A 25,965-nucleotide genomic window follows, 5' to 3' on the forward strand; every position below is an offset into this window, starting at 1 on the left:
AGAAAGTTTTCAAAAAGTTGGGCAAATTATCGGAAACATCTGAAAAATCTCATAAAAATTTAAGAAAGATTAATTTGGAAAAATTATCTGCGTAAACTTTCGGGAGAGATTTTTTTGCGAGATTTTTCCATGTGGCAACTTTCAATTTGGGATCATAAGCCGGCACATTAATGGAGGGAACATGCCTGATACAGAGCTGGCCGCGCTGGTCTTCCGCGTAGCATCAGGCGGTGGAGCCAGCTCCAACTCCTGGGCTGACTGCTCGTAGAACACCTGCTTCAGAGCCTCCAGCACCGTCACACCGTCGGTGAACACGCGGTACGTCAGTAGAAACGTGTTTAGAAAGTCCACGGAGAGGAAGCGGAGATCTGAAAAAAGAAAAGTTTCCACGTTCTAGTTTTTTTAGACTAAGGCAGCTGAATCTTGTGGTGACACTTTAAATTAATGATCATTGGATGGACTGTTAGTGTCTTTGTAGTTACGGCTACGGATTGGACATACTTAGAATTTAATTATTGTATCATATGAGTGATACAGCAAAATATTGTGAATTATTGTAAACTATTATAATTTTTAACCATAAAATCCAACAGACGTATTAAAATAACACTGATTGAGCGTGGCATGATAAAGTGACTACCATACTAAACATCCACGTTGGACATTGTCTACGTAAGATTGCTTGGTGGAAGATATAGCTGAAATAAAATTGGCATCACTCACCAGTAAGCCGCTGTAAAAGTCGTTGTGGGGTGGCCGATCTGATCTGTGGCACCTTGCATGAATTCAGTGTCCTGAAAAATTACAATATTTGTATTGTGCAAAACAGAATAAAACGGAACAAGGAAGATGAGAGTACATGACAGTTATCTCTTTCTTTTCGGTCCCTCACTATGCTATTACTTCATATGCCGCGATGATGACATATGGTCCTAAAAATCCATGCTCTTCAAATGTAGTGCTGGTTTCATAAGACTAGATACCTGCTGAACCGTATGTCGACGTCATCAGTGAATAGAGCTCGGTCGGACCGGCAGGCGGGCAGACTGGCGGAGGCGGCGCCACACGAACCGCAAGCTCTAAGCAGTTCTGTCAACGCGGCGCTCTCCATACACTGAGCTAGTTCGGAGGTCCAAGCTGCTTTCTCTTCGAGAGTCGCTGCCACTGTTGATACATTGACAGTATATTGATAAACAAAGGCAATAGTTTAAATTGAAGCATTGACCGGTTGGAAGGTGCAACATATGCATATTACAGACGTAGTGCATAATTGTTTTCCATCGTATTGTCTCGGAAACGTTCGTATTCTCAGTACTTTTTGTACCGAGACTGACTGAAATAGCAAGACACGTTCGTACATTTCCGTCAAAATACGATGGAAAATAATTATGCACTACATCTGTACAATCCGCTGGGGTAAACGTATTCTTGAGTGGAGACCTCGACTCGGCAAACGTAGTGTAGGACGCCCTCCGACCAGGTGGGATGACGATTTGCGAAAGACTGCAGGCAGATGCTGGATGCGGCAAGCTGAAGACAGGGCGCTTTGGCGCTCTTTAGGGGAGGGCTATGTCCAGCAGTGGACTAATATAGCCTGATGATGATGATGATGATGACATCTGTACAAATGACGGACAGATTAAGCTTAATAAAAATGTTTAAGGATATCCGACTATGGACTCTTCAAATGTAAACTCCTCAAACGATGGACCTACGTAACCTCCAGATTCCTAAATAACAAAAAAATAGTACATATGCATTTACTTCAATGCTGGAATAACGTTTTTATAATATCAGACCATCAACTTTTCATTCTGTCACTATAATTACTGCCCAATACATCAATATATATAGGTTGGTCTTCTATCTGTCCAATATGTTGGTCCAATGTGTATTTGCGTCTCACATTTTGCTTAATGAGAGAGTGAGACGCAATACACATTAAACAAAGAAATTGGACAAGTGGAATACCACCCTAAGAGAGCATTGGAACACACAAAAGCAACAGACCTGGCGTTAATATACTTACCTAAGTGAGCACAGATCTGTTCTCCCTTGACTTCAACGAGAATCTTGAAGTCTTTCCCTTGATAAAGATCGCCTCCTGGGGAAGAACAGACGGATGTAGAATCTGAAAACGAACAAAAGTAATTTTGTTGTAACTGTCGATGTTAGCAATTTAAAAAACACGTCTCGTGCTGTTAATATTTTTTGAAGTTCTGCCAGATAGAAGAGATAATTGGATGACATTAACCTATGATAAAGTATTTGATATTGTAGTGGTGATTGTATTTTACAAGCAGTAACAAGTTTGTCAAAAGCGTCAAGCTCGTCCCGACATCTCCGACGAGGTCTACCATGACGCCTTACAATTTGTGGGACCCCAACGGGTGGCTGTTTTGGCCCACAGGTCATCCGGCATATGGCTGACGTGTCCTGCCCAATCCCATTTGAGCTTAGCGGCAGTTTCAGCTACATCATTTAATCCAGTTTTGGAACGTAGTATTGTATTTTTAATGCGATCGGTTAATTTCACAACAACAACAACACAACAAGTTTGATGTTGTTTGATCCAAAACTTATGAAGAAATATTTTTACAGTTATCGCGAAGCATATAAAAGCGTAACTAGTGAATTTCCAATATGACTTGGAACTCCGGTGGCCGTTTAAGAAGTGTAACGCTCTTACGTTAGATGTCGCTAGGGTCCCCTAGACCCATATGGCGGTAAGATTCGCTGGCTATGGATGAGGTCTTGGTGGCTCAGTTGCAGAGCGCTGGAGTATCGATCCAGGAGGCCGTGAATTCAAGTCTGACCTAAGGCAGTAATTTTTCCACTTTTTAAATTCTAAGCATAAGTATAGAAGTGTTTGTCGGTTAAGCGCCTAAGAACGTGTCACTGGTAAAAATATGATCTGATGGGGAGCTGACACATACAACTGATCATTTGTAAGATGCAGTTCTCCTCCTGTAACTCTGATGTTAAGGATCCCAAGATCTTGAGTAAGTTGGAAGTCTTCCAAGATTTTCAGTAAGATTTTGGATGAATGTAATCTTGGAAACATACCATCATCATCATGACTGCTAGGATCTTCAACCAGCAATGCGTCATGCAGTGGCAGCCTTCCAGTTGGTGGTAGGTGCAGTCTTCCTCCCGTAGCCCTGGTGCTAAGGAGTAGGTGGTTGCTGAACAGGAACGCTTGGCGGGCTTGGAGTGAGGCTCGACGGCCTTTGCCAACCACTTGTGAAATCGTTCCTGGGGAGAAAGATCAAATAATGATAGCAGATAGAACTTTAAAGAATAGCTAGCTTGACGGTGACGTCACTTGTTCTGCATTTCATATATGTAAATTTCGTGATGGCTAATCGTTTTGACAGTTAGAAAAAAGAATCTGATCTGACTCAAGCAAATAGCCCATTATATTTATGTATCTTAGTATTTAGTTACGTGCATGAAACCGCGTTCAACTGTCCACATTAGTCGTTATAGACAGCTTACTTGATTCAAAATCCACTAAGCTCAAAAAATATAATAAGTAACCACGTGATTTATACATTTTTAAATAAAGAGGCATGCTCCACGGGAAAATTCAGGGACAATGCATTTTGCATGTATGTAATTGCAATAATTTCAAGGTATGTTTTTGTGTCCTACCTTGTCTGATGAAGACTTGGTTGACGTCCAGCAGAATGTCGCAGCCCTCGATGATCATGCGCTCTACGGCTAAGTTCTTGCGCAGGTTTTCTGTCTCGCTCACCTGACAATATCATAGAGATGATAACATTGACCAACAGTCAAACATCTTAAGATTTTTATGTTACCTACATAGTTAAAGTATACTGTCAAATCCATAAAACTCTCTTAAATGTTGGATTGGATGATACGTAGTCTTAAATGTTGGATTATTACGTTAACGTAACTCCTTGATCTTTGCTGGGGCAAGTGATTTTTAGTTATAATTTGATTAGGCATTATTCTGTGAGTTTTCTTATACCTGTATGTGTATATTGTGTTTATGTATATCTGTTCAAAAAACAGGAAAAAAAATCGTCAATACACACGAATGAATGCCTTGAAAGTAATGTGCCTCACCTCGTCATGCATTTGCCTGGAAAGTTCTTCTAATTGCGCTCGCGCATGCTGCAGGCTACGACGCTCCACGTGGTCGTGCGGTGTGTGCGCAAGCAGCTCGTGCAGGGTTATAATGTAGCGAGGAATCTGAATGAAAGGCATTTAGTATCTGGTTCGAATAACCATTATAAGAGTTCAGTATAGGTATCTGATTCTAAAGACTATTTTTGGGCGTTATCGTATCCTGTTATCCAATCCAAGAGGACTTAGGAAAAACGCAATATGAGAAATTTGGGTTGTAGACCTTGGATTGTAAATTTATATTTAGAGACAAACATACCTATGCAATTTAGGAAAACATTACTACACTACACACTGCGTTTAATGCAAAGAAAAATTTGTCTAAATTCATACTAAAAAGAGATACATCCCTGCTTTGCAACTTTCTTACACAGAATTGTAAACCAATTAAAGCCTAACCAGGAATATATGATCACGCGCCATGTTGCGTAATTTCACTGAAACTAATTTTTTCATACTACCTATACTGAACTGTCGCCCTATACATGAGCATAACAGTGCCCTCTTGACAATGATCATTGCATTACTGGTCAGGCTTTAGTCTTTTTTGTTCCTAGTCTAACAGGTTTCCTCAGAGTTTAAAAACTTGCGGAGCCTTCTTTCTTCTTACTTCCTTCTTACAGAAGGCTTTCTTTAGCCTTGTAACTTTAAGCCTTTAAGGCAACACTACAAATATCTGGTACCAACATACCTGATGCATAGGATACGTCAAAAAAGTCTCCAACGACCGACCCTGACACGCTGGCTTGCTTTCCAACCTCGCCAGCAACGTAGCAAACGGCTGGCTCTGCTTGCACTCAGTCAGCACTTGCAGCGAGTAATGGTGGTTCCTCACGTACTCCTGGTAGATCGTCAGCATTGGCAGCAACATGTCAAACAGGTCCCCTGTGGACACGCCTACCGTCTCATTGTTTGATTGACAGTTCATGAGGGGTAGCTACGACGACACCGAATGCCATGCTAGCTTCCAGGCTATGAGGGGTTGGTCTCATTTACTGGCCGCCTACATTATAATGTTCAGATCGATTTACATTATGTTCTTCTTTAGCTTGGTATAGTGAGAATAACATAAGATTATTCTTGGATTTTATATTAGTTTTTAATGGAACAGTTGACACGTCAAGGGTTTTGATATAGTTTTACCCAGACGTGGAAATATACAGTAACTTGAGATAAAATACATTCGTTTACAAGCATGAAACACTTGAGAAAATTTACATTTAAGTCTTATCATCATTGGTTATTCAGATTGGTATAGAAACACTTTGTGTCCAAAGAACACATATGTGGAGCATTTCTATACTATGTATTCTCATAAAATGTACGGGATATGAATATCACTGTAGATACTCGTAGTTTAATGGCGACCAAGATAAAAAATAAATGATGGCGGTTTCATTAACCCGTGCTTAGCATTCAGGTTAAGTAAGGAAGGTTATGAACGACAAAGGATGCCATTTGGACTGACACGGGACCACTTTACACTGACAAAAAAATATACTAGGGAGTTATGCAAGGTTATACTCTTAAAATGGTCATATTTTGGAACCGCCAGTATTTCGGGTATGGGCAATGGAATCGGTCTAACATTTGTATTTAGGACGCTTACTACATTGGCATTCACTATGGATTCAAGATTTTACTAGGTATCTATAGAGGTTTTATTGGGGACACATTAACATACAATATTTTATTAATTCACTTGTTTAGGTCTTAATGAGCTTCGCCATGCTGCGCTACTCTATTATCTATGTCGTCTAATCTACCTACCTACTCTAAGATATACAAATATCAAAATTTGTATACATAATACCTTACTGACTAATAATTCTACATTCTACGCGGCAAAATAAATAATTTCTACTCATTAGTTATTGAAAAAATAATTGATATACATTGTATATGATTATGATTAATAATAATTACTTACATAGCTAAACAAAAATACACGTTTATTAATGTCAAGGTAAATATTAAAATCAAACAAATGTACCTGAAGGTTTGAAATACAATTAAAATGCTATAACTACGCGTATATAATATAATTTTGTAAACTACCTATTAATTTCTACTACTAACACAAAGTCACGCTATCTAAATACTGCTAGGCTGTTACTTAACAAACAGCTACACATAACTATAATAGTTATGTGACATAACTAACTAATAATGTATGCAAATGGTTAGTTACTCGATAAAAGTAAGTATACTGTTATAGAACTATTATACTGTGGTGTATTTTTTTAGGTTATACAAGTATGTGTTCGTGATTATACTCATTGCTATGATCAACTTTTACAATGGAAGTAACTATGTAATCACAAAAAATCCTCGTCTCCATACAATTGTCGAATTTGGTATGGATCACCTAAACTATTCTTTGTAATTTCAGTGCTGCTCTCACAAAAAAAGTGGCTCACTGTAATGACTACAGTCGCGTATGTATATCTTGTATCACCTAAACATTACACCTCGTATATTATATCTACTATTAAACGACCTATGTTCCCACACAATGCTCTGAACAAAATTGTACATCTTGCAGAGAAAATTAAACGTTAAACACTAACTTAAGTTTATTAGACTACAGGTACATACTATTTTCTAATTCCTGAAGACACATAAGGGCATCCAGAGTTTATTACGTTCAAGGTAAATAAATACTTACAAAGCTTTATATTGCATCAAAATGCCAAAGACAGCTTTCTCTATTTTTGTGTTTTAGGATCAAAATCCTAGGATTAATTTTGTCAGCGCATTGGTGGACCTGCACTTTATTTTTCTTTATTAGTTTGTATCTAATTAATAGCAGTATTTGCTAAAACACCAAAAGTAAACATCAGTTACTTGGCGCTTTGGTGATACACCATTTCCATTGAAGGATTGGTCATGCTTTTGCAAGTTTCACTATTAATCAAAATTGGATTTCCATCAGATTCATTGTACAGCAATATTGGTTACATTGGGTCGTTAAATGTGGTTTTTCTTTGATTTATTTGGTTATTAAATTAGTTTTATAAGGGAGCAATGGAAAAACAATTTTAAATCATGCCGTTGGAGATAAAGATAATACTTCTAGAGATTTAGCTTTCACGGCTCTCCATTTCCAGTATTATCTTTTCAAAATCGTCCATCTTCTACGCAACGTCTGACTTCTTCAATTTTTTGTAGGAAAGGCCGATGAAGGCTAATTGTATATAGCCCTCTTCTAGACTCCATAATGTAAAGACAGTCACCTTCCCTATATTACATTTAATCCACAACCTTATTGAAAACTTAGAATTCCCATTTCAAGTGAAGTCAATTATAGTAATTGCTGCTATACAAATTAAGAGCCCATCAACGTGCTTACTAGCGCCACTGCTAAATAATTGTAATTATTTAAATATCTGTCGTTAAATATAAATCACAATTATTTACCTGTGGCCTGTGGCGCTAGTGACGTTGGTGGGCTCTTAAGCTGGTTTTATAGAAATCATTGTTTTAGATTTATAATATCTACAGAATTCCTAGAATTAATTGTTTTAATTTGTTGCGTAGAAGACAGACAGACACGCATGCATCTAAAACCCATGGCATCTCACCTAATACGAGCGTGGGCCAAGACTCCATACGAGACGTGAGACCCTTGAAGAAGATCTGGTGGAGGAAGAGCACCGTCTCGCTGTTGAGGAAGATGGAGTTGACGTCCTCGTGGGTGCAGGGGGGCTTCTTGGAGCTGGCCGCCATTTTGAAAGGACGGAGGAAGCAGGTTACCTGGGAAGTAAGCAAGCTGAGACATATAATACGAGTACGTGCTAATGACAAAATAATATGTTGGTCTAATTGTATCGTATGCCAAAAAGTACCTTTTGTTCTTCTGTTTAGAATTTATAACATGTTGATAAACGCGTCAACATAGATACGCCCCGGAGTGTTGTTTATGTTTATGGCTGTCAGGTATCGTCTTGGGTCGTCCCATTCGTTTTTCGTCACGTTCTTAAATTAGTCATATTCTGCTTTCGTCACTCATTCTACATTTGTCCCAATCGTCGGTGGCTTTCAATGTAGAATGAGTGACGAAAGCAGAATAGGACTAATTTAAGAACGTGACGAAAAACGAATGAGACGACCCAGACGATACCGGCTGTCAAAACCGTAATTATTTTGTTACGTCTTCGGAAAATGCTAAAAAGCTGATCTTCGAGTGACACTGTCAAATTTTCAAGCCAAACCATGAATTATTATTATCAGAGTAATAATCGGCTGCTTCAACTAGACTAGTGCCTATGTCAATTCTTGGGATTAGTTGTCAAGCGGACCCCAGGCTGCCATGAGCCGTGGCAAAATGTCGGGATAACGAGAGGAAGAAGAAGAATCGACTGCTTCAAATTTTCAAAACTATGAATAGAGTTGCATTTAATATTTAGGTAAGCGACATCTTGGTGGAATGCACCTAAATAAAACCAACAATATTTTTCGTCACAGCTTACCAATATTTCCATTTGTTCTAGATATTCTTCCTCTGCTTCAACCATTTTGAAGACCAAGCTAGAAGCAAAAAATATATTAACATCCTACAAACACGAATAATTGTAACTATAATAACATTAATTAAATTAACTACACGTTAATGATATAACCAGTAGCAAAGAGTAGTTTCGAGAACAGATATCTGCATTAACTCCCATTCCTCTGATAATAATGTATATACAGAAGGGACAATTCAAACTTCACGTTAGCGAAATAAGCTCTTTTACTGCCTGGGGTAGTAAAAAATATATGGAAGCGCTGTTGGCCTAGCGGTAAGAGCGTGCGACTTGCAATCTGGAGGTCGCGGGTTCCAACCCCGGCTCGTATCAATGAGTTTTTCGGAACTTATGTACGAAATATCATTTGATATTTACCAGTCGCTTTTCGGTGAAGGAAAACATCGTGAGGAAACCGGACTAATCCCAATAAAGTCTAGTTTCCCCTCTGGGTTGGAAGGTCAGATGGAAGTCGCTTTCGTAAAAACTAGTGCCTACGTGAATTCTTGGGATTAGTTGTCAAGCGGACCCCAGGCTTCCAAGAGCCGTGGCAAAATGCCGGGATAACGCGAGGAAGAAGAAGAAGAGGTAGTAAAAAATATATATCATTGTTATGTTCGGAAGTCGTTCCAGCCATTCCATGCGATTTTTCACTCAGCTGCCAGAGACTGTCATGGTCTAGAATTCAGCGGTCGGCAACCTTTTTTTGCGTAGTTAACGATGAGTAAGTTGACGCGGGCCGCACTTTGTTAATATGTATGACTTTATCAGAAATTGTAGTTTCTCAATATTACATAGCCATAGAGGCTCGCAGGCCGCAAGTGACAGTTTCACGAGCCGCATGCGGCCCGCGGGCCGCAGGTTGCCGATCGCCGGTCTAGATGAAAACTACTTAGTATTAGGTAGTTTAAAAATTTTAAACCAACGTGACTGTACCTGTTTCTCTTCCGCATGCTTTCAGCGTGAGGGCTCTTGATGTACTGGTCGACAATTTGCTTCCATCGCCGCCGGCACAGCCATCCTCGGAAGAAGCTCTGAAAATTTCGTTTGTAATATTTTTCTGTGTTTAAACATATAAGGTACTATATACTATTCGACATGCTAATTCCCAATAGATGACACCTTGCTGTCACCTCTATTGACAATGACTTAAGTTTCAAGATGACATGTACTAGGACCGCGTCGAGCATCAGTACCACCACCTTACTTACTTAGGCCAAAGAGCAACGAAAAACAGTACCTGAACTGTCCAAAAACTTTCTTAGTATGAGTAACGCAAGGCATGTAGGTATTGGTATCTTTTCTATAGACATGATACCTACAATACACGGTGTAACATCAGGAAACCGAATAATTTTAACAGCGTATTCCAGTACGTCTACCATCAGTTTTAACATTCACATAACGCTCACGTCTACGTAATTTACTTTCTGTACATCTCGCTCGTACTCGCATATTAGTGCAAGCGAGATGTATAGAAAGTAATTTACGTAGACGCGAGCGTATCTGTCAATGTCAAAACTGGTGGTAGCCGTACTGATCATATTTAGAGACAAAAATGTCCTATAAACTTTTTTGAATTTCGCCTAGTTTCAGAGTTACTACCTATTTAAAAAAAAAAAACATTTTATTATTGTTACATAGTGCAATAGTGCAAAACGCCTTTTATGATGGCGATGTTGCTACTATGGGACGATAAATATCCTTATTGATAGATGTCAAAAAGTGACAAGTAACACTTTGCAAAAACTAAGTTTTACGAAAAAAAAGTAAAAATCCATTTTAAGTGACAAGTTTACCAATATAATTAACTTTTTATGTACGAATACATTCAATAAACTGAAAAACTAAACAAAAAAATTTTTTTTTTTGGCGAGATTGATCAAAATTCATATTATTTTTTTTTCCTTCTTTTGACCTCAGAAATGCGTGGTTAAAATCTTTCGCATTCCTCGTGAGCACCTTGTATATTGACTTTAAGGGTTAATTCTCCTTGTAGATTCTTAGAGGCATAATATTTTAAACTTTCGCGTTTTGAACACATATAAACCACATTTATAGACCGCGTAGAATTCGCGTTAGACCCGTCTATAAATGTGAGTTAATATGTCTTAGAGGCATGTTCAAATCTACGTTTTAAAATCCATATGTAGTAATTATGATTAGTAGGTACTCAAATTATACGTGCTTAGAATAATCGTCCATTTTCCGCAACATTATGACACATACCAGAATATCAGTAACTGTGATACCTGGACTTTCTTAATTTTGCGCAGCTCCGCCGGGTCGATGTCTGGCGAATGGCTAGGGGACGTGGTGGCTGACTCCGTGCGGGTCGGCTGATCATGCTCCTTCTTGAACGTGCATAGCTGTTGAGAAACAAAACTTATAGTAGATTATAGTACAAACACCCCAATAATCGACATGTTAACACCCAATATTCGACACTTTGCTGTCAACTTTATTGCTATGAAATTATGATTGAAAATGTCGATTTATTGGAGCTGTGTCGGGCACTGGAGCCTCTACGTTATAATTAGAGCATGTAAAGTAACCCATTTCGTCAATTTCTTGTCAGTACCTCGAAATTTAAAACTTTCGGTGAAGGAATAGATTTTGACCAGCTTTTTGACTTCACTGCTTAATTCATCGCACTGTTGCGCTCAACAGTGCGATGAATATGATACTGACATCGAGATGTCCTCTCGCTCTCATCCTCTAACCTAACCTCAACATACCTCAGTTCTCAGCTTTTTGACCTCACTGCTCAACTCGTCGCACTGCTGAGCGTACTGCCACCGAGATGTCCTCTCGCTCTCAACCACCTGCAGCAGGTGGAGCTGCTTCTGTTCCAGCTCTTCCTTTTGCAGAAGCAGCTTGTTAAAGCTGGGGACAAAGAAATATATATATAAGTTTCACAAATGGAAAAATTATCGATGTTATTTCTGAAATTAAAATGATGGCTGAGGTGGTTTCGCCATGTCAAAAGAAGGCTGCCTGAATACGTAGCCCCTGAGCCCTCAGGTTCGCTTTACCAGGCCCAAACAGGAGGGGCAAACCATGGCAGCGGTGGCGTAACGTCATCGCCAAAGATTTAAACGCCTGTGGGTTAGCGGAAACCGATGTCCAGGATAGAGCGAAGTGGAAGGAGAAAAGTAGGAAAGCGGACCCCGTCACAGTACGGGACAAACGCTAGGAGGAGGATTATGATTTCTGAAATTAAAAATTAGAGATTTTTTAATGTCAGGTGAAGTGATTCGAGTGACTAAAAACACGTAAGTTAAGACGAAACAGGAGCTGAGTTTTAAATATTTTAGGTAAATATACCCGTCTCGCTAACGGAAGCGGCACCTAAAAGTAGTGCGATAAGGACAAGGCGAAAAATCCTGTGTAAAAATCTCAAAAATCGAGGTTTCGTACTCCTCTGTTTCCTCATCCAAAACTTAACCAATCGTAACCAAATTTGGAAATCTAAATGATTATGAAATTATCTGTGTCGGACCGTTTTGATTTTTTGGATAATTGATATCAGTTTTGAATGCCACGCCTCTCATTGCGGCATTAGGCCATTTTGGCCATTTTTGAAGGGCTCTAGCGCCTTAAAAAACAAAAATATCAAAAAAAGCAAAACGGTCCGACACAGATATTGACAATATTAATCTGTGTTGAAAAAATCATTGCTCTAGCTTCAAAAACCACGGAGGAAACCGAGGAGTACGTTTGTATGGAGAAATGACCACTCCCGTTGGCTCTTAAGTCGTAAAAGTATGCTTCTAATGTTGTACCTACGAAGCACTTTATGAAAGTAAAAGTCATAAATCATAATTTAATCATACATTCAAAGGAACATTTTCCTGTCAAAGAGGAGCATTTTGTCACATACCTAAGAAGTAAGTTATCAGCAGGTAACAAGAGTAAAAATGTACCCTCTTTTGTTTAGAAGTAGCTTTATAGCGCAAAACATCAGGGGCCTTACCATGATGTCCTTAGTGCGATTCTGTTTAGGACCTAAACTGAATTGCTAAAGGATGGAGCTATATAACTATAAGTTCCCAGTCCCCAGTCCCGTAAGGCCCCAGTCTTCTCCCATCTAAAGTTAAAACAAGAAAAGTCTGCAGAGATTTTGACAGCCCACGCAGTGCAAGTGTATTTTAAACGTCAAACTTTTATGAAATTATGACGTATAAATAACTCTTGCACTGCGTATGCTATCAAAATCGCTGCAGACTTTTCTTGGTCTACCTGTTACGTATTTATTGCAAACAATAAAGGTACGTATTTATTACTGGCACAAAACAATATTAAAACTAAGTACTTTAATTATGAAACCAGCAAAAAAATGTTCTGAAAAATTAATTCAGACAGCTACAAATATGTATTTTAAATTATTCACCCCATGTGGCCAGTTACATTTAAATGTTTCCAACCAGTTATGAGCAATGTTAATTGCTTTCACTGAAAAATAAACCTTATAACAAGCGCATATGGCTCAAAGTAGTAACATAGCTTTCCTCACGCAAGGCTTGATTAATATTTAACTAGACAAAATGCCCATGTTATGTACAGCGCTACCAACTTTAACTTTGCTGGTGAGCAAAACGAGAACTAACATAATTTCATACCAATTTGACGCATTTGCAAGAGTGTAGTTATTTTAGTGGCTGCAAATTTAAGTTAGTTTTTTAGATTATCATACGATTCATCAAAGATGGTGGACAGAGATTGTACCGGTAATATTTTTAATGGCTGTATCTGTGCTTTTCTGCTAATGAAGGGTGTTATAGGTGAACCAGGATCTATTGAGGGTGCGCCATGTTACGGAAATTTGTTGGTACTAATTTCTAGCAATGGCAACAACTTTAATAATAGACAACATCTACCCTCTATGATAGTTGTCAATATTGACAATGTAAACATTGCTTTGTCTAGTTTCGTGTGAATTATTATTAGACTGCAATAATCATGCCGAAAGTTTTAGATTTTACCGAGAAAAAGTTGTAAACGGTGTATATAGTTATTTATTGAAAAAAAAAACGTGCGGGAGAGAAATTTCTTCCATTAGAAAACATAACAAAATTACCACCTGAATTGACGGGTAAGTTTCAAACTTATGGACAAATGTCACTATAGTCAGGTCGTCACGATTTGGTTGATGTCTTGTAATAATTTGATTTGTGTATTAGGTGTATCGCATGCATCGGTATCACGGATTGCTAGCGAAGGGCGTAAGGGCGGAATTAAACGACCAAACCTAAAAATAAGAAAACAAAAAAAGAAAATAGATTTGGATGATTTTGATTTATGTGTCATACGTCGTAAAATTCACGAATTATATAGCGTAAAAACCGAAGAAATATCCAAACATCAAACTTCGCACTTATTAAAGTTGTCGGAATAAAACAAAAATCATCTGCCAATATCCATTGTCCCCACTATACAAATTGTTGCTATATAAAATTCAAAACGAGCGCCCTCTTGACAGTACTCCCAAAGTTCTGGTTTACCTATACTGTTAAAGTTTATAATTACTATTTTTTCATACCTAACGGGCATTTTATCCATTGAAAGAAAAAAGCCGTAACCCGAAGTAAATCGTTAAAGTTATAGTCTGGCAAATACAACTTGTCAGTCAGTAAGGACAGTAAGAACCAGGAAAATTGTATACCTATGTCAATATTATTGGCGTGTTTTTCTATCCGCTACTAGTTAGATCACCATAGCAACAGTGCGACATCTATTTCAGGACACAATCGAGACTGTTTACAGTCACTTGCGGGGCTTCGCCGATAACGACGTAAATAAATACTAAAATAAACTCGGTACAAGGCAAGCTTAATCGATTGAGCCCTCATATGAAATCCGCGTATAAAATCGTCGCTAGAGGCGCTAGTGTAGCGTGAGGTCTCCGAAATGTCAATGAGGTTGGCAACTGTCAAAGCCTTGCATAGATGGCGCCATTATATCTTGCCCCTTTTTCTATGAGATCTGGCATCCAGGGCATAAAATTCCATTAAAAAAACGAAAATTTGACACAATTCTAGGGATGGACAGGGCAAGCTATGCTGGCACCATCTGCTAAATACTTCGACCGGCTAACCCCATTGTCACTGGTTCTGGGTGGGTTACCCGCATTTATTACAATTTTATACTTTGTGAAAATAAAATAAAATAAAATAAATCATTATTTTGTGATTTTTTAGTAATATATCGGGTTATTATTGAAGATGAGTTACCTACGGCTCAATGAGTGTCAGTAGTTTAAAACTATCAAAGTAACGGTCTGATAAAAAACGGGTTGCACTCCGGGAGTGCCGGAACTGAAAACTCAATGACATTGTAACTCAAAATATTAATAACAGCACCATCTAGTGCAAAATGTCTGCAGCACTATGTATAATTGAGGTTAACGCCATCTAGCGTTATTTCGTCGCATTACTTGAAACCCCTAAGCACATCACTGTGAGTACTAGAGTTATATACTAATATAACCAGTTTGAGGGAAACTCACTAGATGGCATTTAAATCAAAAAAGAAAAACTCAATGACTTTGTAACAGTGTCCGTCACACGTGACGTCACGTCTTACGTCTTACGCTCTCGCGAATTTAACATTTTTTTACCATCACAAAAAGTGCTCAGCGCCGCTAAAGAAGTTTTCACTCAAAAACAATATTAAATATACATATCTGCTTACATATTAAACGTACGTCACATTAGCCAAGACAGCCAAGTATCTAATAAAGGCTGATACACATTCCGCTCAGAATGGCGCAGATAAAGAATAATGCGCGCGAAATGAGGGACACCCCTCCGTATTCCTCGTCCCAGCGTTAATGAGACTTGGCTGTACGTGTCGAAAGTGTTGCGAGCGCTATTAAACAAGAAAATACTTTTTAGCATATCAAAGTCTTTGTAAAGACTGATATGCTAAACTAAACTAAACGCTACGCGGGGCTCCTATTTTTGGGCGGTTTGCCCTTCGGGCATCTGAAGCTACATGTAGAATTGCGAACGAACGGAAAACTAACTCAAAAACCGGGCACGTGCGAGTCGGAATCTCCCACCGAGGGTTCCGCACTTTATAGTATTTTTTGTTATAGCGGCAACAAAAATACATCATCTGTGAAAATTTCAACTGTCTACCACAATTCATGAGATACAGCCTGGTGACAGACAGACAGACAGACAGACAGACAGACGGACAGACGGACAGTGGAGTCTTAGTAATAGGGTCCCATTTTACCCTTTGTGTACGGAACCCTAATAAAAAAACAAAAGGTAAGTAAACAAAGCAGGTTGAACGTTGTACCTATTGTTATTTGTGTTATACGAGGCGCAACGGAAATTACATCTCTTGAGGCTGATTGTGCTTTACCAAATTGATATGGTTTTGATCTCATTATGTACAGCCTTGAGTCGTATCGTATCAAAGGCGTCTCACACGCACCGATCTCACATCATCACCTCTCTGGGCTTAATGTAAAAAATAATTGATAATGAGATATATGATTGACAGAGCCCCAAATAAAAATTATTGTTTGTCACTATTCAACTGTGGATCAGACATATACAATGTAGAAGAGTTGGTTGGCTGAACACGTAGGCAATAGAGCCCTTAGCTTCGCCTTACCAGGCCCAAACAGGAGGGGCAAACCAAGGCAGCGGTGGCGTAACGTCATCGCCAAAGATTTAAACGCCTGTGGGTTAGCGGAAACCGATGTCCAGGATAGAGCGAAGTGGAAGGAGAAAAGTACCTAGGAAAGCGGACCCCGTCACAGTACGGGACAGACAAGTGGAGGATGATGAAAAGAGTTGTTTTTTTTTTTGTTTTCTTTGAGAATGCCTGGCTTATGCGGTCGTATCAAAATAAAAAGAAAACATATCAAATGTGAAATCGGCCTCCTTATTTGTTTATCGCGGCCTGAAAGCACGACTTTACTCACTTAATTTTGAACTCTATGGGAATTTCGTAAAATTCAATTCAGCTTGGAAATATTAAACAAACAAGGAAACTCAACTTTTTGTTACTCATTTAATAAAAGCATGTGTAAGTAAGCGTTTTCATTCGATTACTTTGATTAAATTACTACACCTTATAAAACAAAGTCGCCCGCCGCATCTGTCTGTCTGTATATCTGTATGTGCGCTTTGAGCTCAAAAACTATACTAAACACGGGCCCTACACTATCATAAATAATAACATACTTGTCATGACATTTCAACGTCGAAGAAGCGCTGGTGGCCTAGCGGTAAAAGCGTGCAACTTTCAATCCGGAGGTTGCGGGTTCGAACTTCGAACCTCGGCTAGTACCAATGAGTTTTTCGGAACTTATGTACGAAATATCATTTGATATTTACTAGTCGCTATTCGGTGAAGGAAAACATCGTGAGGAAACCGGACTAATCCTAATAAGGCCTAGTTTACCCTCTGGCAGTCGCTTTCGTAAAAACTAGCGCCTCGCCAATTCTCGGGATTAGTTGCCAAGCGCACCCCACGCCCCAGGCTCCCATGAGCCGTGGCAAATGCCGGGATAACGCGAGGAAGATGATGACTTAGCCACGGAGAATTTTAAGTGAGTTTCATAAATAAATAAATATTATAGGACATTCTTACACAGATTGACCAAGTCCCCAGTAAGCACAAGAAGACTTGTGTTGAGGGTACTCAGACAACGATATATATAATATAAAAATACTTAAATACATAGAAAACAACCATGACTCAGGATTCTCAGGAACAAATATCTGTGTCATCACACAAATAAATGCCCTTATTGGGATTCGAACCCAGGACCATCGGCTTCACAGGCAGGGTCACTACTCTCAAGGCCAGACCGGTCGTCGAACATCTGGGCCACGTTGCATAACAAACTACAACTAATATTACAAGCGGAACTCCTTTTTTAATAAGAGAAATTAGAAAAGGAGTTCCGCTTGTAATATTAGTTGTAGTTTGTTATGCAACATGGCCCTGGTCTTTCATGTGGTTTCCACCTATCAATACAGTAATTTTTGAGGAAGGTTTAGGTGTATAATTTGTTAACCCGTGCGATGGCGGGGCGCGTCGCTAGAACACAATATTATTAGTATTACCTATTATCCACTGACATCACGTCATTCCTGCGTACCTATTGAACTCGAAACTGTTATTTTCCGCTATCCAACCCTGAATGAAATAAGGGATTACAGATATGGGGTAGTAGATCAAGGCCGGGTTATACCCGGAAAACCGGGTAACGATGGGAAATTGTTCGATGCTTGTTAATTAAAGTTGATACGCGGAATATAGAATATTAAATTGTTATAATTCACAAAGTTCTCGTCAAATTTCGCTCGACATGTTTCGATCTGTTGCGAGTTCCTGTAATTGGCTTCCTGTTTTAATCTTGTTGTCTATTGCTAGTTTTAAAGCTGTTGGTTCTCCTAACATCCTAGAGCATTTAGTAACTGGAGACGTCATCGCTGTCATTTTCTGTACAAAACAGTCTGCCGATTTTTGCGGGGGAGGGGACGTCAAATGTATTGCTATTTCTACATGATTTGTACGTAACGTACAAAAAGCCATGTCACTCCATACAAAAGTTTGCACAATTGTGCAAGGTTTTCGGCAGAGGGGTAAGCTCTTAAAGGCGACTCCATTTATTAAATGCTCTAAGCCTAACATAAATAAATAAAAGGTACTTAATACTTAATGCCCCAATTTAAGTACCTTTTGCTCTGTAAAGCCACGAAATTAGAAAGGGAAAAAAAGGGGAAAAAAGGGAATGGCGCACCTTTTGGACCAACCTATTGGCGAACGAAGGAATGGCGTACCAGCATGGATGTAAGTAAAAAGAGGTAGATATGGTACCAGGCGCACGATCGTGAGCCATCAAATATAGGTTCCGGAACCTATATTTAGTTAGTCGTATGGGTGACGCCAACCTGTCAAGTTGTCAAAATCGTTGGACCAAATTTTAGTTTTGTCAACTATGAACGTCACACGTCTACATAAATAAAAGGTCATTGCGTACCAGTGTAAATTCCATTCGATAGCGTGGCGTGACGTGACGTACGCGTTTGCGTTAAGTGTCATTTTGTATGGGATTCTGAGTTTCCAAAAGGTCCCGCTTGGCGCGCTGTTGAAAATCCCATACATAAATAGACATAACGCAAACGGGAACGCTCGTCACGCTGTTGAATGTTTACCTACACTAGGGGTTCTGACTTCTACAATAAATAAATAAATAAATATTATAGGGACATTCTTACACAAATTGACTAAGTGTAAGGCCTGAGTGGACGCTCGAGTTGAGCGTGCAGCGGGGCGGGGCGTGCGGCGTGCATGTTAAACAAATGCAAACGTATAGGAGCGGTCTTAGTGCACGCTGCTCAAATCACTCGTGAGCCCGACGCCACGCTGCACGCCCCGCCGAACGCTCCGCTTCGAGCGTCCACTCAGGCCTTACACTAAGCCCCACGGTAAGCTCAAGAAGGCTTGTGTTGTGGGTACCAAGACAACGCAAATATAATATACAAATACTTAAATACATAGAAAACAATAGTTATTCAAGTTCGTTGGTACTTTTATTTTAATACCGAAATGAAATCAAAATGTAATGTGTATTCAATCGTTTCTATACAGGGTGATTTCGGGGTCGTGGAGCAAGAGAGCCAGACATCATACAGAATCCAAAGATGAGCCTAATGATGTTGTTAATTATTGTTTATCACCAATAATGATGATTATTTTCCAGATGACAAGTAGGAAAAAACATTTTTGCATACAATTTGGTGACCCTACGAAATGTGACGTCTTGTCGCTTTCCATACAGCGTATGTCAAAAGTCATAGGGTGACCATAATTACTTAGTATAACCAAAAAGAATAGATAGTATAGAGGGGTCCTGTCATTGTAAATTTTGTAGTCACTGTAAATTTACTGCCATCTATCGACACACGACTAAGACTCAAAATGAAAACGTACAAAGTTATCAAAAAATGTATATACAGGGTGGAAAGGCACGACGATCCTTTCCGGAAATGGGAGATAGTTTAGCCTAAGCTCTATATTTTCTCCATAGAAACTATGTTAATATGGGCAACCGTTTCTAAATTATGACCTTTTAAACATCCACGCAAAAAACTACTTTGTTCTAACCCTAACAGGTGACAGGGTCAATGAACTTACTTGTAAACAATCAGTATTCGACAGGAAATTATGCTAATTTGTTGCCATCTAACCATTTTTAGGTCTGCTTACAGCACGGTAAGAATCATTGCAGGATTTTCGCTTTCTTAGTGGTTCCACTTGTTCAATACTTGAATGAAATAGTTATGTTATTCCTTAATATTAATAATACTAACCACAACATTGTTTACAACGACAGTTCAAATGGTGACATTGACAACCACTCAAAAGTACGCAATCGTCTTATAAATATCTCTGGTTTCCTTGACTGATAAAAAGGTTTTAGTTTCTTAACACGTTTCACAAAATTATTTTCGAATAATTGGAAACTATCTAAAATAATAAAAAATTACATGTAGGTTGTGTTAGTTGCACCAAATGAACTTGCAAAAATGAAATACTAAGAATAAATCAAGAATAAATACTTCTTCAATACCAAACTAACAAACCTTCTTGCGTGGTAGGAAATAGACAAGACGTCTGATGTTTGAAATTAAATTTTCATTGAACTATACTTATTGAATGTCATATTCTTCAAATAAAAATGTTAGATGCTCGTGGCTATTTAAATTTGTGGGGCTGTGTAAAAGATATGGTGTACCAAACCAAACGGAATGTGAAACTGCGGACGAAATGAGACAAAGGCTAATTGGTGCTTTCTGCGGAGGATAAATGACGAAGAGCATACACTATATCGCATGTGCATCGACATACTCGGGTACGGGCTGCGGCGGCGTTGTAATACACGGAGGTACATTTGAACACCGTATGTGAAAAGAAGATAGTTGTTACGGGTGTACATGTAAATAGGTTTTGATATTTTTATACTATTGTCTATGTCTAGTCTTAAGTTCTTTTTTAATTCCATATTTAAATTCTAATGTAATTTTGACTGTTTATATTGTTGTTTGTCAGTTCGCAAAATATATCCATAGCATTAAGTCGACTGCCTGGTTTATTGATTATCTTCCACTCTATTAGCTATCGAAATTCCCTCTTCTTTATTTGGTCCTTCTCCCTCACTCATGATCTTGCGATCTACTAAAACCAAGCAGTCGGCTAAAAGTGCTAAAATGACGCGCTCGGAAACGGGTACCCCTGCCACGGGTAGGCTCGGCCAGTCCAAAAAGTTGGACCACGGTGCGGCCGACGCCACCGTACCACCCGCGGCTTCCGACCCGCAAATCCCCGGGACGTCTCGCGAGTGCCTCACAACCGGCACCAGCGCCGAACAAGTTAATGTTCCCCTCAGTTGCAGGTCTCGCGCTTCGGGCTCTACGCGATCATCGGCCACGATCAGGGCACGACGATTGACCGCGGAGGCCCACTTGGCCCGCAAAAGCATAGAAAGGGAACAAGAGCTCTTTCAACGTGAGCGCGAAAGCCTCGACAACCAACGGAAACTCCTTGAGCAGGTTAAACAGGTAGAACAGCTTGAACTTGAAGCGAAAATAGCCGCCTTAGAAGCCGAGGAGCGATCCAATCACACGGTTAGTAATGCATATTCTCGTACAGCATCTTGGGTTCGTGACGTAAATCAGGAAAGGCAACCCGTAGACACACGGGCCGAAGTGGATGTAACTATTCCGCCCCATATAGCGGTAGTTACCACCATGACCGCCGATCCCACTATAAATTTACGGCCAGAACCTACTGTAGAGTGTAATTTAAATAACCGTATTAATTCACCTTTATTGCGTGAAAACGTCAAACGTCAAAACGGCCACGATTATGTAAACCAAGAGTGCCGCCGACAAGATCAAACCGAACCAATAACCGGCTCTGCCACGCTTTTACAAGCTATTGCCGATACGGCTGCCGCAGCTAAAGCGCTCGCCGCACGAGACGTGCCAAGAAAAGCTAAAATTGAGCTTCCATCTTTCTATGGCAACTCGTCACAATGGCTTCAATTTAAATACTTGTTTGATAGTACTAAAACTTCTTATTCCCCCGCAGAAAATACGGCGCGTCTACATAACGCACTCCGCGGGCCCGCCCGGGAGGCCGTCGCCTCTTTACTCAATACCGCGGCAGCTTCCGAAGACATAATGGCAGCACTCGAACGTACATTTGCTTGTCCCGAAATGATTGTCTTCGGCGAAGTTCAGATTTTGAAAACGCTGCCTCGGCTCGGGCCTGACCTAAAGGAGATAGGTATTTTCGCTAATAAGGTACGCAATTCTTTGTCTACTATGAAATTACTCGGCCTACGAGAATATTTACAATCGCCGGAGCTGTTTCATAATATTCTAGGTAAATTTAACCCTTTAATGAAAATGAGATGGTCTGATTATGCGTCAGATTTGTCAGAAACGTCAAACCATCTCAAGTCAAAGTTAGAACTTTTATCTGATTTTCTAACGCGCGAACACGAACGCTATATTAAATTCGCTTTATCACCAGAAGTAGGGCTTTCTACGTCTATACCGCAACAATCACGAGTACATTTTCCAATGAATAAACCATTTAAACGTGAAAATATACATGCCGTTACTCATGACAAAAATAAAACAACTGGTAAGATAGAGTGTGTTTATTGTAAAAAATCCCACAATATTAAAAACTGTACTGAATTTACGTCGTTATCTGTTGACGATAGGTGGCGTTGGTTGCGTGAACACAAAGTTTGTTATAGATGTCTAAAAGACAACTCACACCTATGGAAATTATGCAAAAGCAACCCTTGCGGGGTCGATGGTTGTACTTTTCGACACAACCCTCTTTTGCACGGTAGGCAGAATACGTTTACATCACCGCCTACACCCGATACACGGATTAATAACATCATTTGCGTTCCTGCGGCTGAAAGTGATACCCAGCTAACCCAGCATACGTCGAGTTCCTCGCCAGCAGGTAATAAGGTGTCAGACAACAATGTGACTGTGTCTAATATAGGTATATCGTGTAACCAACATAAAACGTCTAATGAAACATGTTCAAATATTACAATGTTGAAGGTTTTACCAGTGACACTTTCAGGGCCAAATGGCAGCTATGAAACCTTCGCGTTTCTCGATGATGGCAGTACTGCGACTATGATCGATTGTAAAGTGGCTGCTCGCATAGGTTTAATAGGGCCTGAAGAGATCATAACTGTCAATGGTATCATGGGTTTACAAACAACTACAAAGGTAAAGTACGTTGACTTTTACATAAGAGGTAAATATGAATCTGACATCCATTTGGTAAATCGTGCTAAGGCTGTACAATCGTTAGGCTTGAACGAACAAACTCTATCTACAGAGACTATTGAATCTTATGCTCACTTAAAAGACCTAGCCGAATACTTGACATATGCTGACGCTACACCAACCGTACTTATTGGTGCTGAGCATTGGCATCTGTCAATATGTCGCGAGGTTTGTGAAGGCAGACGTAACGAGCCCGCCGCTTGTCGCACTTTGCTTGGGTGGACTTTGTATGGACCAACGAGTAGCAAAACCAAGCCAGTCGAGTTCGTCAACCGTTGTCAGTTAGACCGCACTGAACCTTCTGAAAATGAACGCCTGGAGTCACTGATAAAGGAGCAATACAAACTCGACTCGCTCGGTATCTCTAAGCGCGAGACTCTATTTAGCAAGCTAGACTCCCGTGCCGTCGAAATTCTTGACGCTACCACCACACGCTTACCGACCGGTAGATATGAAGTAGGTCTTCCGTGGTGTGACAACATACGGTGTGTTCCCGATAGCTACCCACAAGCTTTAACAAGATTTCTAAGCCTCGAAAGGCGAATGATTCGTGAGCCCGCCTTCGCTGACGCGTATAAAAAGTTTATTGATAACATGATTGCTAAAAATTATGCTGAGGAGTGCAATTCCGGCACTTATTACAATCATCTTATCACTAAAAGCGTCAACACCAGCATTGATCTCAAACGCGATACCAATTTAGGCGATTATCCAAATAAAATTCACACCTTATCTGATAATTTACAACCTAGTACAGTCAGTCCGAATAAAGCAGAAACAAATTTTGACATTAAGCTGTCAAGTGTGAATAACAATAAAAATAAATTAATAACCGATTCTGAACCTAACCAAAGTGACATTAACGCAAGAATAAGGTGGTATTTGCCTCATTTTGGCGTGTACCATCCACAAAAACGTAAACTTCGTGTTGTCCACGACGCAGCCGCGACTAATCAGGGTGTTTCATTAAATTCGTTGCTGCTTCAAGGACCTGATCTTTTAGAAAATTTATTAGGTATTTTATTTCGGTTCAGAGAGGGCGCTGTTGCCATAACAGCTGATATTAAGGAAATGTTTCCTCAAATAAAAATCCGTGAACAAGATCGTGACGCACTACGTTTTTGTGGATGGTACACGCCAAAATGAGGCAAATACCACCTTATTCTTGCGTTAATGTCACTTTGGTTAGGTTCAGAATCGTGGTGGATCGAGAAGGAACGAGGGAACAAGATCGTGACGCACTACGTTTTTTATGGCGCGACGTTCAGTCAAGGAAAACAACGCCTCTAAAAGAATATCGGATGACAGCTGTCATTTTTGGAGCATCGTCCAGTCCTTTTACTGCGTTGTACATTAAACATAAAAACGCTATGTCACACCAAGATTCGTATCCAGCGGCAGCCAACGCAAGTATCCATAGTTCATACATGGACGATTTCCTGGATAGCCTGGACGATGTTGACGAAGCTGCACAGATGGCATCCGATGTTGTAACTATTCATCGTAACGCATGTTTCGAAATGTGTGGCTGGATTTCTAACGATCAAGGAGAATTGCGTCTTGTACCGATTGAACTGCGCGCCGCCCAGCCTAGTGAGATGTCACTTGGCAGTGAGTCAAGTAGCGTCAGAGCCTTAGGTGTATCATGGGATCCCGTATCGGATACTATCGGATTTAGGACTGGTTTAGAAGGTCACATACTACAGGGCAGTTTTAATAAACGCAAAGTGTTGTCCCACCTCATGAAAGTATACGACCCACTAGGTTTGTTGGGCCCAATAGTGGTCAAAGGGCGTATACTACTTCAGGAGGCATGGAGATCCAATATTGACTGGGACACACCCTTTCCACCATCACAGATTTTAAAGTGGAACGAGTGGTTTAAGGAATTGTCTGACGTATCTACAATTAGGATTCCACGATGGTACGCCAAGCTCAATGGTGAACCTCTACACAGGGAGTTACACATTTTCGCGGACGCAAGCGAGCTTGCCTTTGCCACCGTCGCTTATTGGCGCTTATTGTATGCAGATGGTACAGTCAAGCTCGCACTCATCACCAGTAAGACGAGAGTCTCACCTTTGAAGCCCACTTCAATTCCTCGTCTAGAATTGCAGGGCGCTTTGATAGCTTCTCGCCTTGCTGTCACTATTAAAGAGTTTCATAAAAAAAAACCTTTACGAACTTTCCTGTGGACAGATTCAAAAACTGTCCTCGGTTGGCTTAGAAGTGATGCGCGAACGTTCAAACCCTTTGTGGCCCATCGCATAGGTGAAATTACAGAAAATACCTGCGTGCAAGATTGGAAATGGGTCCCAACTGATTTGAACGTTGCGGACGATGCCACTAGGATTAAGCCGCTTCATCTTAATCCTAAACACCGATGGTTTGCAGGTCCCTCGTTCCTTCTCGATCCACCGGAGAATTGGCCTGTTGAACCAGCTGGTCAGCCTATAGTCCAGGAAGAGCGGAAGCAGACTTCTGGACTTGTGGTTGGTCATCTGGAAATCACCGCGGATTTCAGTCGTTTTAGTGACTGGCTACGATTACTTCGTGCTACTGCTCGCGTTTTGCAAGCTGCGTCTAAATTTCGCTCGGCTTTAGATCGCGTAGGTCGCGTTGCTCCTAGCACCGATGTTAGGCTTCGTCAACGTACGAATACACCTACGTCCACCACTCTAATCCCCCTGACAGCGGAACTTATGGAAGCCGCAGAAAGGCACGTACTGAAGAAAGTACAGTCTGAATCATTTAGTGACGAAATCCCAATAATAGAACGTGGAGAATTGATACCAAAGAGTAGTCGCCTGGCGAAGCTTTCTCCCAGAATGGGGCCAGACAACTTGTTGCACCTAGCTGGCAGAATCGTTGCTGTACGAGACGTCGGTTCCGAGATCAAGTTTCCAATCATTCTAGATGGACGACACCCAGTAGTGCGCATATTG

The 25,965-nt window shown here is 40.1% G+C and overlaps 2 protein-coding genes and 1 long non-coding RNA gene across 3 annotated transcripts in view; 1 reads left to right on the plus strand and 2 right to left on the minus strand.

The window, feature by feature from the left end:
- The window catches only part of LOC134798948 (uncharacterized), a 283,510-nt gene that overhangs the window by 46,519 nt on the left and 211,026 nt on the right, over positions 1 to 25,965 (minus strand). The gene's annotated exons all lie outside the window — the stretch shown is intronic.
- LOC134798991 (ras-specific guanine nucleotide-releasing factor 1-like) overlaps positions 1 to 25,965 on the minus strand; it is a 77,802-nt gene that overhangs the window by 10,282 nt on the left and 41,555 nt on the right. The window contains exons 12-24 of the mRNA XM_063771416.1: positions 11,399 to 11,546; positions 10,913 to 11,029; positions 9,597 to 9,694; positions 8,625 to 8,682; positions 7,737 to 7,908; positions 4,844 to 5,037; positions 4,093 to 4,218; positions 3,655 to 3,757; positions 3,067 to 3,255; positions 2,030 to 2,131; positions 984 to 1,164; positions 724 to 794; positions 193 to 368 (exon numbers count right to left, since the gene is read on the minus strand). Of these exons, the coding sequence (XP_063627486.1) occupies positions 193 to 368; positions 724 to 794; positions 984 to 1,164; positions 2,030 to 2,131; positions 3,067 to 3,255; positions 3,655 to 3,757; positions 4,093 to 4,218; positions 4,844 to 5,037; positions 7,737 to 7,908; positions 8,625 to 8,682; positions 9,597 to 9,694; positions 10,913 to 11,029; positions 11,399 to 11,546 (1,735 nt within the window). The remainder of the gene's footprint in view (positions 1 to 192; positions 369 to 723; positions 795 to 983; positions 1,165 to 2,029; positions 2,132 to 3,066; positions 3,256 to 3,654; positions 3,758 to 4,092; positions 4,219 to 4,843; positions 5,038 to 7,736; positions 7,909 to 8,624; positions 8,683 to 9,596; positions 9,695 to 10,912; positions 11,030 to 11,398; positions 11,547 to 25,965) is intronic.
- On the plus strand, positions 20,637 to 24,137 carry LOC134798935 (uncharacterized). The gene is made up of 3 exons (XM_063771367.1): positions 20,637 to 21,319; positions 21,786 to 22,637; positions 22,680 to 24,137. Exons 1-2 carry the CDS (start codon positions 20,855 to 20,857, stop codon positions 21,876 to 21,878), a joined length of 558 nt encoding a protein of 185 aa, XP_063627437.1. The 5' UTR covers positions 20,637 to 20,854; the 3' UTR covers positions 21,879 to 22,637; positions 22,680 to 24,137.

Source organism: Cydia splendana, chromosome 17 (assembly GCF_910591565.1).
Source record: "Cydia splendana chromosome 17, ilCydSple1.2, whole genome shotgun sequence".
Lineage (NCBI taxonomy): Eukaryota > Metazoa > Arthropoda > Insecta > Lepidoptera > Tortricidae > Cydia > Cydia splendana.